Source organism: Drosophila persimilis, unplaced genomic scaffold (assembly GCF_003286085.1).
Source record: "Drosophila persimilis strain 14011-0111.01,24,50 unplaced genomic scaffold, DperRS2 tig00000124-arrow-pilon, whole genome shotgun sequence".
Taxonomy (NCBI): domain Eukaryota; kingdom Metazoa; phylum Arthropoda; class Insecta; order Diptera; family Drosophilidae; genus Drosophila; species Drosophila persimilis.
This window is the reverse complement of record NW_020825294.1, coordinates 3,469,378-3,484,797: the sequence shown is the minus strand read 5'-3', so window position 1 is coordinate 3,484,797 and position 15,420 is coordinate 3,469,378. Positions and strand designations below refer to the sequence as shown.

The 15,420-nt window shown below is 44.8% G+C and overlaps 1 protein-coding gene across 2 annotated transcripts; it reads right to left on the bottom strand.

Annotated features, from left to right (window-relative positions):
- Positions 1–1,083: 1,083 nt before the first annotated feature.
- On the bottom strand, positions 1,084–14,703 carry LOC6593747 (myosin-VIIa). 2 transcript variants are annotated; one of them, XM_026987128.1, is made up of 11 exons: positions 14,670–14,703; positions 9,717–9,850; positions 8,705–8,965; positions 7,931–8,280; positions 7,662–7,862; positions 5,207–7,601; positions 3,692–5,142; positions 2,273–3,628; positions 2,070–2,216; positions 1,882–2,002; positions 1,084–1,811 (listed from the first exon to the last, which is right to left on the bottom strand). In XM_026987128.1, exons 2-11 carry the CDS (start codon positions 9,732–9,734, stop codon positions 1,605–1,607), a joined length of 6,507 nt encoding a protein of 2,168 aa, XP_026842929.1. In that variant the 5' UTR covers positions 9,735–9,850; positions 14,670–14,703; the 3' UTR covers positions 1,084–1,604. The 2 variants fall into 2 exon arrangements, with proteins under 2 accessions (XP_026842929.1, XP_002018851.1); XM_002018815.2 differs by lacking the exon at positions 14,670–14,703 and adding an exon at positions 14,526–14,658.
- Between the last annotated feature and the right edge of the window lie 717 nt (positions 14,704–15,420).

Sequence of the window (15,420 nt, the reverse complement as noted above, 5' to 3'; positions counted from 1 at the left end):
ATACCATCGTTTAACGAAGTCAAAAACGTAATATTTCTAGCTAAACAATTTGTAAAGAGTGTTCTATAGCAATTTTCCTATAAAAATGTAATAATTTCCAACATTTTTCCCTGCAAAACATAGCCGAAAGCTAAACATTACTTATTCAAAACTGAGTTCCAAAATGTAAATCAATTTGTTCGATAATCCATTCCGCTGGAAGAACATACGGATGTTGGCTCCACGCAGCCGGTTGGTGAGATCAACCATTGTGCCACTGTCCGTCATGAGGGGATACTACGTTTGAGCAAGACAGATGCCAAGGACTACTATCAGGATAACATGGTGGAGTATGGTCGGCTCTTGACGGGGTACTAGATGGCGGTGCCATTTCTTTTCGAACCGATTGAAAGCAAGGGCCGACATCGAAACCATCAGAATCAAGAGACAGAACGCATCCTGAGATTTGAAAATACTACGTGGGGGGAACAGCAGTCTATATCGGATTGTATTTTTCTTGTATAGGTATACTAATACAAAATTGTAGTATTTAACAGCAAAATGCGGCATTCAGAGGTTTGGTCCTACGGCTGCACCTTAATGGTTTATCCATAGATTTTTACAAACGATACGTAGCTATACCAGAAAAATACAAACCCCAAGGAATTCCGAGTTTTCAAAGTCAAGAAGACCCACCATTTCATTGTTGACTCCTCAAATTGTTGTAAGATATAAAATCATATTTATTAGACACTTTATACAGGAACTACGCACCCATTTTTCTGGTAGCGCATGCTGTGGACATGAGGCTCCCCACACAACACACTCAACCTATTTTGAAAAATTTTGTCCAAGTGTTTCTTGACCTATTTATTCTTATTTTAGATGTTCCATCAAACTGCCAATCGATTACAAGATTTCATAATTTTAAAGCTTCATCTTAGATCTGTCAAAAGAAAGAAGTTGATAAAGAAACTCTCAAAAATGTAGCCCCTGTTCCATTGCTAGTCCTTCCCACTGTCGTATTATTTGAGCATTCAAATTGAATTAGCAGATACCTGGTAGCATCCGCTTTATTCTTATTGCAAAATCCATCGAAAAATAAACTCTTCTAAATTGTATATAATTTATTAAATAATTGAACATTTCTATGTATTTGATACAAAACGTCATCAGTACAGATATGCAGTTAAGATATACAAAAGAGATAGATGCAAAATGCGCAGATACAAATGCTATAATCTACAGATATGTAAGACCTTTCCTTCATACAAAATATATTATATGTATATTCGTATTTCAATAATTTAAGTAAACTGTGGAATGTGCCATAAAAAATACCTAAAGCAGTTTGTTTTGCCAAATTTATACAAGAAACAAAAACGCGCAAAAACGAAACAAACAAAGAGTCTATAAAACAAAACAAAATAATGAGAAAAATTGGTTTTGGTATAATCGATAGCAAAGCGTGGAATGAATTCTGAGTGGGGGTTGGTGGTGGGGGCGGAGTGAATGCATGGTGGGGGGATTTACTTAGATCTAGAGAGTACTAAGGCGTATGTGTATATGTAAGTTATTGCAAGTTATCATTTATAATTATTATAAATATTTGCTGTGTGTGTTTACTAGTTGGCTCGTATTGTTCGATTCTTGTTCATATTGGTCAGCATCAGCGAAATGTACGAGGTCAACAGATCGTCCATCTTGTAGCCGAGCGATGTTTCGCAGAGCAGCTTGGAGCCCCGCACCAGATTGCCAATGGTCATATGGAAGTACGTATTGCCGGACGACCAGTTCGAGATGCGTGTAAAGGGATGCGTGACCAAGATATCCTAGAAAACAAATCATTTAAAAATTAATATAAACTCTAGGAATATTTGAGGATCTGTAAGCAGAACTCACCTTGGTCACGGGATGTATGAGACTCACGCCGTGCTTGTTGATAGCTATAAGCAACATTTCCGGATAATTCGGTTCGGTGGTTTGTTTCACCTCAAAGAAGGCAGAACCAAACGTTGGCCATCTATTCAGCAAAAGAAATAACGATTATAAATTAAGATTATCATCGGAATTCCTGGTGTAAACCGCACCTGTAGACAATCTTCAAGAAGGCCACCTTGGCATCCTCCGAGGTCATGCCACCATCCTGGTTATACGAGGCCACAATCGAACGCTTCCATTCATTGGTGCTCTGCATTTTCATAATATCCGATGGAATCAGTTCCCTCAGCATTTGTCTATTACAAAAATCAAGTATTAATGGATATTGTGGGATATATGGTTTGTATCTTACGGTATGGCCTGCAGTTCTGTTTTATTTTCACCAAATCGCACGCGGAAGACCAAGGCCGCCAGCTTGGCCGCCTCCTCCCTGGAGCACTTGTGGTAGCCACGCAACAGTTTCGGCAGCTCCTGATGATAGTGGAATATAAGATCCGCATTGCGATCCTTGCCTGGCACTGTGTTCGTCCACAGTTTCTTCATGAAGAACACCTGGTAGGTGAACTGTGGATTGGCACCGTCGCGTATGGGTCGCGCCTTCTTTATCCAGTCGGTCAGATGGCGCACAAAGTCAAAGAAGAAATCACCCTCTGGCACAGAGATCACCTTGTCGGCAATCTTCACAAACAGAGAGAAGCCCTCGCTGGTGCGCAGCGACAGGCGCTGCGAGATGTTGTTGCAGAAATCCTTGGCCCTCGTGGAGCTGTCCACCTCGAAGGCCTCGTCCGTGTCGTCGGGGAAGTAGACCTTGTGAAAGATTTGCGTTGTCTTGTGCTGTATGGCCTCCACTTCAACCTGATGTGGCGGATATTTGCGTTGTCCATGGCGTATGGTCTTTTGCAGACGATGCATCGAGTCCTGCGAGATGGGATGACGCCGTGTGCGCAGGAATAGCGACAGTTCCTTCAGCAGTCCCTGCGAGCAGGCAAATAGCCCCGTGGCCAACCACATCAGTTCCCATCCCCGCTCCTCGGACATGCGATTGCGATTGTCCGTTAGCTGTTTCATCAGCTGGCAATATATCTCATCTCGCAGTATCTCATGCTTCAGCGGTCCATCGAATATATGATCTGTGATCTCGTTGCCCATTCGGGGTCGCTTCGAGGGCAGATCCCCCATATACTTCAGTATGGCGGCAAAGGCAAAGCAGGCCTCCTCGGCCAGCTCCTCTTTGCTTTGCAGCTTGCGCAGCAGCGGCAACTTGATGGGATCCCTCGAATAGCGCCACAACTCCTCGCTTCGTTTTGAGCTGAGCGTCAGCGTCTTGGACATGGTGCGCTTGGGCGGCAATCGGAAGTGATCCAGTGCGTATTCCATCAGCGTATGCGGTCGATCTCGGGGCTCAACGGTCCCGCCATTCGAGGCCATGCTCAGGCGACGTCCATGATGCGCCGCATCCTCAATGTTGAACAGCGCGAGTATATCCTGTGGCGGTTTGCTGAGTGTTGGCAGCACATAGACCGTTTCGGCGGGGAAATCGCCACGCTCCTGGGAGCGATCGCAGCGTCCTATGCACCAGCCATTGTTCAGCACAGATTCGCCGCATGATTCATCCTCCAAAATGATCAAATCGCCTTTGAAAAACGAAAGGAAACTCGTGCCATCCGAGGGGGCGCGATAATCCTGCAAGGCTATGACGTATTTCGAACTGAAAGGGGATATATGAGGTTATAAAATGGCTCAAAAATCGTATATCCTGCCATCTACTTACCGCTTCTTTAGGCCATCCAGGAAATACACAACCAAATCCCTGATATCCTCTGCATTTGGACTCTGGAATGTAAACTCTTCGCCCCGAACTGTCGACAAACTAAATGTCTGCGTGAACACTTTTGTGGTCTTCTGGCTGGACACGGCTGTGATCTCGGGGAAGCTCAGCTCCAGCAGCACCTGCTCCTGATCATCCACCACATAGACGCCCGTCCAGTTAACGGCGATGATGACATCGTTCTTCGGTAGATTCGGTCCCGAATTGCGATAGGCCTCGTAGAAGCGGGAGAAGAGCAGAGGCCACTTGTATTTCGCATAACTGACAATATCCTCCTTGATCTTGAGCGCTGCAATCTTGTCCTTCACATAGTAGGACTTCTTGTAGGCCTGCAGCACAAGGGCAGCCCATCTTTCGATCGCCTTGTCGACGCCACTCAAACAGAAATCGGGTATAAAGTTGGGCAGCAGCGTGAACAGCCGCTCCATGGACATGTCCGTTCCATATTCGATAAAGTATTGCTGGGCCGCAATCATGGCCAGATCCTCCTCCTTGTCGCAGCGATACTCCCCGAATTTGACGCCACGCACCACCTGCTGGTAGATCAGATTGGTGGCCACCTGATCGTGGGTGGGCTCATGCCAGGGGGCAAAGATCTCCTTGCGGAAGAACAATCGCCAAGGGGCGTTCCTCTCCTGGGCGCCCTGCTCCTTGGCATATTGCTCGCACTGGGAAATGGCATCCATCACGTGATCCCCGCCACTGCCCAGAGAACTGACCTTATCGAAGAGGGCAATGTACAGGGAGAATCCGAACTGGTCCTTGAGCGTTATCTTGTCCGACAGCTGATTGCACAGCTCCCTGGCGGTGGTGGCCGAGTCCGCCAGCAGTGTCTTTGTGTTTCCATCCATAAACGTGATTGGCAGCATGATGGGCTTCTTCGATTTCGTGGCCTGCAGCTCCAGCCACGAGGGCGGCTGATTGCGTGTGCCGTTGTTGAACGTGCGCTTGAGTCGCTCCTCGCAGTAGGGCGCATAGCCGGGCGGACCCTCGCGTATAAAGGCCCTCAGATAATTGACAAACTTCTCCGATGGCGCAAAGCAGCCCACGCACAGGGACAGCAGTATCCAGCCACGGGCATGCGAGGATTTCAAGGGATTATTGGTCAACTGCTTGCATATCTGACAGTAAATCTCGTCGCGCAACTCGGCGCGCAGTATGCCATGGCCGATAATGAAGTGCAGCTTCTCCAGGTTCGAGGTGGGACGCGACTGCAGCCAGGACTGATAGCTATCCGCTGTGTACTCGTCGTCTTGCAGTCGCCGACGCACATCTTCGCCCAGCTTGTTCTTGCGCTTCAGCGTCAACGAGACGAGTTTGTGGCGTATAGAGCGCGGCTTCTGCTTGAGAAAGGCATCCGGATCCAAGCCCATAAGTTGAGCTTCCTGGAATTCCTGCAAAATTACAGACAGATGCTAGAAATCATTCCCTCAAAAGAGATTTTCGTGAAATACCCACCTTACTCCTGATAAAATTACGTCCCAATGTGGCCGTCACCTTGGACATTACCGATGTGGTGTCCATGCGATCCATTGTATGATACTTGGGCTCTGGCATGTCCCCCGTGAATCGCAGTATAGTGATCCAGAGTGCCTGGGCGGCCAATTGGTCTCCCTGCGTGTGCAGCGGCAGAAGTGGATGCTTTAGGGCCTTCTTAGCATACTGATGGTTCACATTCCCCTGGAAATAGGTGGCCGCGAATTTCTGAAACTTAAACTCGGACAGATCCTCCTCATCCTCGGACACGTGCAGTTGTGCAATGATGTCCTCCTGGTTGGCTGCCTGCCCTTGCGGCAAATCCATGAACACAGACGTCTCCCTGCCGCCATGGGGCGTCGGGGCATCGCTGCTGGAGTCCGGCAGAAAGTCAAACATTGCCTCGACCAACTTGCCATCGTCCACGGGCTCTTCCTGCTTGCGTGCCGCATCATTGATGATGTTCATCTTCACCTCTACGCGGCGACGATCCTCCAGCTGTGTGGCTATCTCCCGCCGCTCCAGTTCGTGCAGACGATCGCGGTAATGCTGCTCGGCAATTTCCCGGGCATGCTTGTTGCCGCGATGCATCAGCTCCTGTTCCTCCATTTTCCGCAGATGCAGGACCTCCGCGAATTGTTTGTGCTCGAGGCGCAGCTTGCGATAGCGTCGGACGGCTATCATGCGCCTCACATGCGACTGGATCTTAATGACGGCCCACATCTTGTGGCCGTACTCGCGCCGAACCAAGTAGCCCCTGGCATGGGCCTGCAATCCCACAATGTGGCCCCTGAGATGGCGGAAGCGATGCGACAGAACACGCGAACGTATCAAAGCCTGCAAACGCATGTAGCCAACGCGCATGTTCCTGTAGCGCTTCCGCTGGGCATAGCCTTTCCAGAAACGTTGCACACTGATGGCAGCAGCCCTCAGACGCAGGAACCGCCTGCGGTACACCCATCCACGTATGCTTCGCTGGAGTATGAGGATCTTGCGCGTCAGCACACGATCGCGCTCTTGCTCCAGGAACAAATCATGGGCATCCTTCAGGAAGACCTTTGTGTGTCCCAACTGATAGTCGGATTTGCCCAGAACCATGGCACAAATGCGCGACGTGGCCACCTGGCAGTCGGTGCGATGAGCGGGCGGCACTCCGGGTATCAGAAAGCGATATCTCTCCACAAACTCACGGAACCCGTGACGTATCGGGTAGCCAGCGCGACGTATCCGTATGGTTTCCATCATGCCCGAGTAGCGCAACTGGCGACAGCACAGTCCCCGATCGAACATCATGGGTTTCTTCAGTTCGTTGGGCTTGATGCAGCGTATAAAGAAGGGCTGACAGCTGCTCAGGGTCTTCATCAGGGCATCCAGGGATTTCCGAAACTGCGTGGACAACGTGGGCGTTCGCTTCCGCGTCTCGGCTCCCATCTCAATGTCTTGGGCAAAGATCTGCCTGAGGAATTTATTGCCACTCTGGCTAACCAAATGCAACAGATCCGGACTGAAGGTGTCCCTGTTTTTGTCCAGGAAACCCCTCGTGTCGTAAAACACCACGCCAGCAAAGTGATTCAGGCCAAAGCTGGTGTTGATGTCCGACTTGGGCTTCAGATAATTCTTGTGCGATCCATGGGTCTTGTGCAGTTTGGCCAACATCGTGGTGTCCGTGCCCTTGGGGAAGCGTGCCTCCTCATCGATCAGAGCCATAATATTCAGCTGCTTGATGGCTATCAGATCGAGGGCATCCTGATTGTCCACAAACTCAATGTGCTGCCAGTTGATGGCCTCGTGGTTGTACTCTTCCTGCTCCAGCTTGAATATGTGCTGCACAAAGAACTGCTGCAGATTCTCGTTGGCATAATTGATGCAGAACTGCTCAAAGCTGTTCTGATCAAAGTTCTCAAACCCGAAAATGTCCAGCACTCCGATGGCATTGCGCGAAGTTGCACGCGGCTTGAAAATGGCCGTATTTATCTTCCTCACAATGTGCACGAAAAGTCGTCCGTATATGCCCTTCACGAAGGCATCTCGCACATCCACTGATTGATCCCGGGAGAGGGTCGACACCACCGTCTCGCCGTGGGCAAAGAGCGTGCGCCGGGTCAGAGCATCAATCAATGGTTGTATGGGCAGGCCCAACAGTCCAGCCACGCGCTCCACATTTATATGCTCGGGTATCTCCGTGGCATCCAGATTGTCCACCACCGTGGCCTTGTACTTGATGTTGCCGCAGTGCAGCAGGGCAGCCAGCAGTTTGATTATTTCCCAAATCTCTTGATCCGAAAAGAGTAGAACCTTCATCGCGGATCGTATATCCGAGAACTCAGCGGCATCATCGCGTCCTTCGCAGGTTATGCTATTCCCACCTGTTAGATATCTGTTGGGGGAGCGAAAATATAGTAGTTTAGAGCCAACAAGGGTACCCATTTCGACTCACTTATAATCCGCAGCTGCACCCAAATCGAGGCGACTCTTTTCCTCGGACGAAAGACCAGCCAAGATACAATAAAACACATGATAATTACGTTCGCTGTGATTCTGGGAGACAATTCGTGACTTCTCCAATAGATACTGCTCGATTTTGGCCCCCTCGATCACACCATTCGCGCTAAAGTGTATATCTATATATTTGCCAAATCTGTTAATGAACACAAACAAAATCAATTAGCAAAGAATGAGAAAATTCCTCTTAAATAATATATTTACCTGGAAGAATTATCGTTTCGTATGGTTTTGGCATTGCCAAAGGCCTCTAATATGGGATTTGCCTCTAGGATTTGCTGTTCGATCCACGAATGCTTGCCGCTGATTGCCGCCAGATATTGTAGGATCAGTTTTGTGCTCTCCGTCTTGCCCGCCCCCGATTCCCCCGAGATCACAATGCACTGATCCTGGAGGTAGCGTTTCATATGCGCATACGCATTGTCGCCAATGGCAAATATATGCGGCGGGAGTTCACCTATTTTACGCTCCTTATACAGCTTGATCTGGTCGCCCGTATAGATGGGCAGGATCTGGTAGGGATTGACGGCAACCAATATGGAACCGGTATAGGTCTGAAATAGGAAAAGGTCGGATAAAAGGGGGGTATATTAATATCCAAAGATCTCCAAGGATTCCTTGGTTTTTTCTAGAAAATGTTACGTATGTATATCTTGATTCTTTTCATGCTTAAAGGCTTCTTTTCATTTGGAACACCCCTTATATTCTTTCGAATGTGACAACATATCAAATAGGGAAGCAAAAACCCCGATAAATACCTAATGTGAAATGGGGCGTGATAAGAATTTTGATATCTATAATACCTTCACAGTAATGATGTAATATATTCGAAGTGGGGTCATATGAGACTTTACTGCGGGTTTACTAAAGAACTTAACGTGGATTCAAGGGATTTCAGCATTTCTATAGTTATTTCGATATAGGTTTTACCTATTTATCCACAAATCGATGTATATTATTGGGTATTTTTGTACTCACATATATTAGATTCTCCTTGTAGCGTATGAGTAGATTCCGCAAGATACCGGCTTCGTGAAGATCGCCCAGCGATATCATATCTTCCACGCCCTGGACCGAGGACGCGTGCATGGCCTTGATGCGACGCTCGGGGGCCAGCCAGACCTCGTCGCCATCATCGTCACGCACTTGGATGCGTCGACCCTCCGCGGAGATGACACGTGCTCCAATGGCCACATCGAATTCTCGCCCCGAGGCGGGCTCTATCCAGATGTAGTCACCCTGTGTGTGGAATCGATGGTCACAAGTTTTACAATTTTGTACAATTTGACATTCAGCTTTACGACGAGGCTGCCTGCCACATTTGGTTGCCACGGACCCAGTCCCAGAGCCATAAAAAACAAAAGCTTGACGTTGTTTGTTGTAAGAATCGGTGGAGTGGAACGCAGCAAAAAGCAACAACAGAAAGAGTGATACCAGGGACAGACCTGAACGATGGTTAGTACAGTGGTGGGCGGATATGGACACGACAGGTGGAGCAGGGGGTCACTTCAAGGGTTCTGTTCTTTTCAGGGAGAAGTGTTACCATTACAAAATGAAGTGTACCCCCACCCGAAACCCGTTCCAGGTCTCAATATTTCTGCCCACCAGTGTGTAGAGCGGACTGGGTGGGAGCAGCGCAATGGGAGTATGGCTTACATACCACACACGCACACGCACACACACACACACACACACATGTGCAAGAAACTTCCGCTTTTTGCTGCTGCTTCTTCTGTGTGTTTCTCCTACTCTTTTTTGTCTACAAACGCACAAGGTGCATTGAATGTTAGGTGAGGCTTAGCACTATCTCTCCCTCTTTCGCTCTGGATCTCTGGACAAGGCCTCACCTTAAATTTATGCACATTAAAGTTTTTTATGGCAAAAGGAAGAGCAACAGAGATGCATGATTATAGATAAGTCGAGATCTGTGCTCTCTCTTTGAAGCTTATGCTCTCCCTCTCTCGGTGTCTCTCTCTTTCTTGATACTTACACGTGTTACAATCACCATATTCGTCGTCCTTCATTTACTGTTCCCGGGGTTTTGGCATCCAAATGCGAAGGTCCGTCGTCTGCTTCTGCCTCGTTTCTTTGCCTTCCTCTTCTTCTTTTTGTAGTGGTGTTGTTCTGTTCCATAAAAGAGAACAAGTGGAAGAGAGTTAGCCATAAGCAAACAGCAAAAGCAACAAGTTAGCGCCTGCCTGCGGCAATGGAAACCGGCTTTGGAAAATACAAGACGAAGAATTAAGGTGAAGTTTACGGTAAATTGAAAGAATTCACAACTTGTCGCTGTCTTCGTTTGTGGTCCGTCGTCGACGTCCTCATGTTGTTGCTTTCTATATCTATCTCTCCGCCTATATCTCTCTCATTTCTAGTCAATGTCTTTCTTTCTTTTCATTTGGCATAACATAACCCATTCATACACTCACTAACAGACACTTTAATTTACAGTCAAACACTTACATACATATGTGTCCCAAGGCCAGAGTTTGGTAAAACTTAATCTTTTAGAAAGAAAAGAAAGACTAGAATGAAGGCTAGAAACTTAAGAGTGGCCCATGAGATCCGTTTACATTTTGTAAAATATATCCTAGTATATAATACCGCCATGGGCTCGAAACTATTTCCTTTTCTACTTAAAATCGTAATAGCCTCTCCAAAAACCTATTAGTCATTAAGAATGCTTAACCCCTCGAAAACTTTCGTCAATTCTTTTCTTCTAACGAAACCCCAACACAATCACACACACTCACTCTCAAAAAAAAAAAAACTTCAACCTAAAATTAGTCACCGATTCCTAAACCATTCGTTACTTTCGATACTTCTTTTTTCATTCCGAAATCAAATCAAACAATCCAATACGTGACCAAAAAGATCTTCATAAATAATGAATCCCATAGACATGCAAAAAAGGCCAACCAGCTATTTTCACTTTTCGGCGACAATCTTCCGTGACAGTAACCAAAAATAAAATCCAAGAGAACCCGTACCGAAAGCCATGAAGGTCTCTGAATGGATTGCGTTTGTTATGCAAATGGTTTTAGGGTTTCATTGAAAAAATTTACTTTCATTGCTTTATACGGAGGAGCTCGGGGCTACCATACTATATACGATTAGCAATAGAAAACTGCAAGTCTATAACTATAAATTTCTAGAAAATTTCAGAAAAGAAAGGTGTTGACATTGATGGATTCTTCAAAGGGGGGGAAATCCAAGTGATATGCGAGATGATTCTATTCAGAAATTTGAATTGGAAAATATTTCCATTGTTCTGGTTTTATTTTCTCATCCTAAAGTGGAAGTTTCAAGAAAAACTGAAGGGAAAAATGGACTTGGACATTGATAGATGTGGAAATTTTAAGGGGCATGTGAAGTTTTGTAAGAAAAGATTATCCCTTTGATATGAGATGATTTTATTCTATTATAGAAGACAAATGTGTATTTGAATCGTTTTCTAGATGAACATCATATCTCCATACGTTAATTCCTTAAGGAGTTTGACTTTAGAATAATCCTTTAAATCTGTACAATCGTTTAGCTATTATCGTATGATAGTTCTTTGAATCTTAACCATCATAAAACTATACAAAATAAACGCTTCTTATCGCAAAGAATTGACCTACAAAGATAACACAACTAACAAACGTTTCTTTAAAGGTACAGCTACTGAATCATGTGAGACTCCACTTGTCATCATCTTTCTAATCGAAATGGTCAACCCATACATCTTTTTTATGCAAAAATTTAAAACAGTTAAGAACCAAACTGGCCATAACTCAACACTGGATATCTACCCCACCTACAGATCATAGATATCCCATACAGAAGACCCCTTTGAAGAGGCAGCAGCACCCCATGGAGGCTCAATTTCACGTTGGCGTCATATCCCAGTCGGTTGCCATTTGAAACCGCCTTCCAATTGGACACCCCATCCATCATTTAACACATGGACTAACAGCAGCGGCAGAGGTGGCAGCAGCAGCAGCAGCAGCAGCAGAAACAGCAGCTATAGCGGACACTGCCGCACCACCAGGTATAGTTACTCATTTGGAGGCGTCTCTATATAGTGGGGATACACTCCTATCTCGAAGGTAATTGCAACATGCCAGACAATAAACAGCAACAAAAACAACGGCAACCAAATTTAGTGGCACACACAGTGAGGCGGCTACGGCTACGGCGACGGCGACGGCGGCGGCACGTATACCAGTCTGGTTACGCTCTGGCGGTCAAAATACAAGTATACCCCATAATGCAGCAGCATTACCAGCAGCAGCACATAGGGAACTGATCTACAAGCCACACCACCACACATTCACAGACACACATACACACATACATATATACAGTATAACATCTAGAGACGGGCGCAAAACGTGAGCCGGAAACTTTATGGAATTCTAGGGAACAGTTTTTGCATCGTATATTATTAAAAATCAATTGAATTTGGGAATTTGGGAGTTACCACTGTACCCGAATATCAGTTGTTTGGAGTTCAAGCACTCGTACAAATAAACATTTAAAAATACGAGTATTGCCTAATACCTATTCCATTTCGCTCTTATCGGAGAAACCCGCTTAAGTGCCTGCCAGATAAGCAAAGAACATTAAACCAGGTGTAAGGGCGGGGGTTTTTGGACGGCAAGGGCCCTATCAGCGTAGACATATGTACATATCTCTGAAACTGAAACTGAATCAGCCGCAGAGAGAGGCGCCTAAGAATTTCCGTGATGAATGCAGATTCCAAGAGATTCTGCATCAATCCATCACTGACTCAACTTTGGCACGTACTGCCATGCAAAAGGCAGGTGGAAAAGAGGGGAAAGAGGAGGTGAAAAGGGAGAAAGGGAAAAGAGCAGCACGTGAGCGACTCTTAAGAGAGTGCGTTCGTTGTGTGAAACGTGTGCGTGTGAGAGTGAGCCAAAAGTTCATCGAGAGTCATTAGTGAAAGTTCGTATGGGGGGGGCTGGGGCTGGGGCTGTGGCTGTGGCTCTACTCTGCCACGTACAATTACGGTATATGCATCACACATGTACATATATATACATGTATGTACATATTTGTATTGTATGTATAACCTTTATACCGTTCATTATTATTATACATTAGTTTTTGTTCAATTTGACTTTGACATTTACCACAATTTTTGTTGCTGGCTGTACAAAGATCGCGTTGAGAGCAAGGGTGGTGTTTGGTGGGAATATGGGTTGTAAAATTAGGTAAAGAATTACGGAATTGGATCTGCTAATGGAACGATACGATAAGACTTTGAGAAAACACGAATGACACGCAGAATTAGCTTTATTTTATGGAACTCTTCTTCAAAACAACGTTTATAGAAAACCTTAACCGAATTTTGCTATCTTTTGAGGGGAGAAGATAACTTTATTATTATTGGTTTTTAGTTGATTTTTTTTTTAAACTTTTATGTTTTTATGCTGTTTTTATTATTATAAAACTTTTATCATTTTGTAGAATTACCACCGTTTGATTTGAGGCTTCTGTAAACACTTTTTAAACTTTATAATGTATTTACGAAAAAAATTATCAATTGATATTTTTTGATATCTTACACTGTTCGTACATATAAAACAACCATTTCTAATTCCCTTCTCCCCATACTTTTACTCAAATTTGCATTATACACCGAAATTTCTTTCACATTTTTTAGAGTCTTACATTTAAAATTCTTCTAAGCGTATAAAAACCACACAAAAATCCACAAAAAGCTGGCCAAAGTATTATTATCATCATTTTTTTTTTTGTATGTTTTTTTATTATGTATTTAGAGAAGACCTTAAAAAAAAGTTTCACCAAACAAACAGAAAGTCGCGAAAGCTTAAGACACCAATGAGGATGGGGGGAGGGCCTACAAACAGCAGCAACATTAGGGTTACCTTACCCCGAAATGGAAACGCAAAAAAGGTTTGTGGCTAAGAGAGAAACAACGAGAAAAACAGCTAATGAAAAGCGTTTAAGGGAAAAGGGTTTTTGGATCGTCCCCTGCCCCCCTACAAAATGTCCCGTTGCGCAACAACAACACCAACAAACCGGCCAAACAAGTGTGCGTGTGTGTTTGTGTGATATTCGAATAAGAACAGCCAGGTTCAAGCTCAAGGAGAGACAGAGAGAGGGAGAGAGCGCGCAACTTCTATGAAACTAAAACCAGACAGCAACAGGCGGGTGAGAGTGAGAGGAAAGGGGGGCACCCAACCAATCTGTGTGTATGTTTTGCTGCACTGTGAGCCGCTCTTTACGCATGCCTCTCTCGCTTGCTCTCCCTTCTTCGGCAGGTGTCTGCCCAAGTATGAGTGTGTATGAGAGAGTGTGCTCTGTCGGTGTGTGTGCATGTTAGTACCGTTCTAGCCAACGAAACCTGAAGCGTAGCTATAATTTTTTGGTCAGAGAAGAGGCTTAAGGCAATAAAAAGAAAAAAATGCATGCAGCCACGTCGCGTCGGAGAAGATACTAAAATCAATGGTAATTAAAATGATGATGCTCCATTCTTTTAGCTTGACCCTTGTCATTTTCTCTTGCTGGGTTTTCTAGCCAACACTCACTCACATACACATACACATAGACGACTTAGGTCTGTCTTGCAGGGTTAATGCACTCTTTTTTTTCTTTCCGTAAACACTCTCTGCTGCCTGTTTCGCCTAGAATTTTGCACTCTTTTTCTTCGGAAGGTAACATCTAAATGTATTGTTGCATTAATTAGCACTTTGGCCACTCGGGTTAAGCCAGTTTCGAAGCGGGGTATGATATTCTTTTCAAAAACAGGTTACATAAATAGGTCACGCACCAACAATCGCAGGAAAAGTGCAGCGCGCCGATTGTTCTTCTATTATCCACTGCCTCAGAGCAACAGGTTAATTATGTTCACTTGGTTATTAAACATTTTCAGGCTTTTGTTTATTAATCATTTCTCTTTACTCTGCGAACTTACGCCAAGAAGAACCGCCGGACAGAAAACACGACCGATCGCGAACCGAATTCGTTAAATTTTAACAGGTACGTACGGCTCTCGTTGTTGTCCACAAATTAGCAGCCCGAACAGTCAGAACAGCTGGGATTATTAGGCCACTAAAGCCCCCCTTATTTAAACCGGTGAAAAACTTGAGTTAAACCACGATAAACAATACTAATAATCATTTTTCTTGTAGACTCATCATATCCTTTGTTTTTACTTAAAAGAAAAACCACGATAATTTTCACCTGAACTGAGATACAATTCTTCAAGCTTCATCATATTCGTGGAGTGTATTGTAGCCGACATGGGTTAATCGTTTTTTGTCCATGTTTGCAAACTATATTCCTCGGTTTTGATATTTCGTGGAATATTACCATCTAGATATAACCCTCAGCCCTGCCCGCATAATTTTATTCGGTTAAAGAATCAATTTTCTACTTGACTGGTTTATTTTAAATACTGGCTTCTATTGGATTTTGTCAAAAAAGAGGTTTTAGCGAAAAAGGTCAAACCAAATATACGAAAGCGAGTAATCGTTCCTATTGTTCAATTTTGATATTCCGTTGAATAATACTGACTAACTAAGACCCTCAGCAATACCCACATAGTTTCATCCCATTGATGAATAAATTTTCTAAAAGATTAACTACTTTTAAGTTCTCCCATTTATTGTATTTTGACTAAAACAGGGTTTAAACAAAAAAATCTATAAAAACGTACTTTTGTA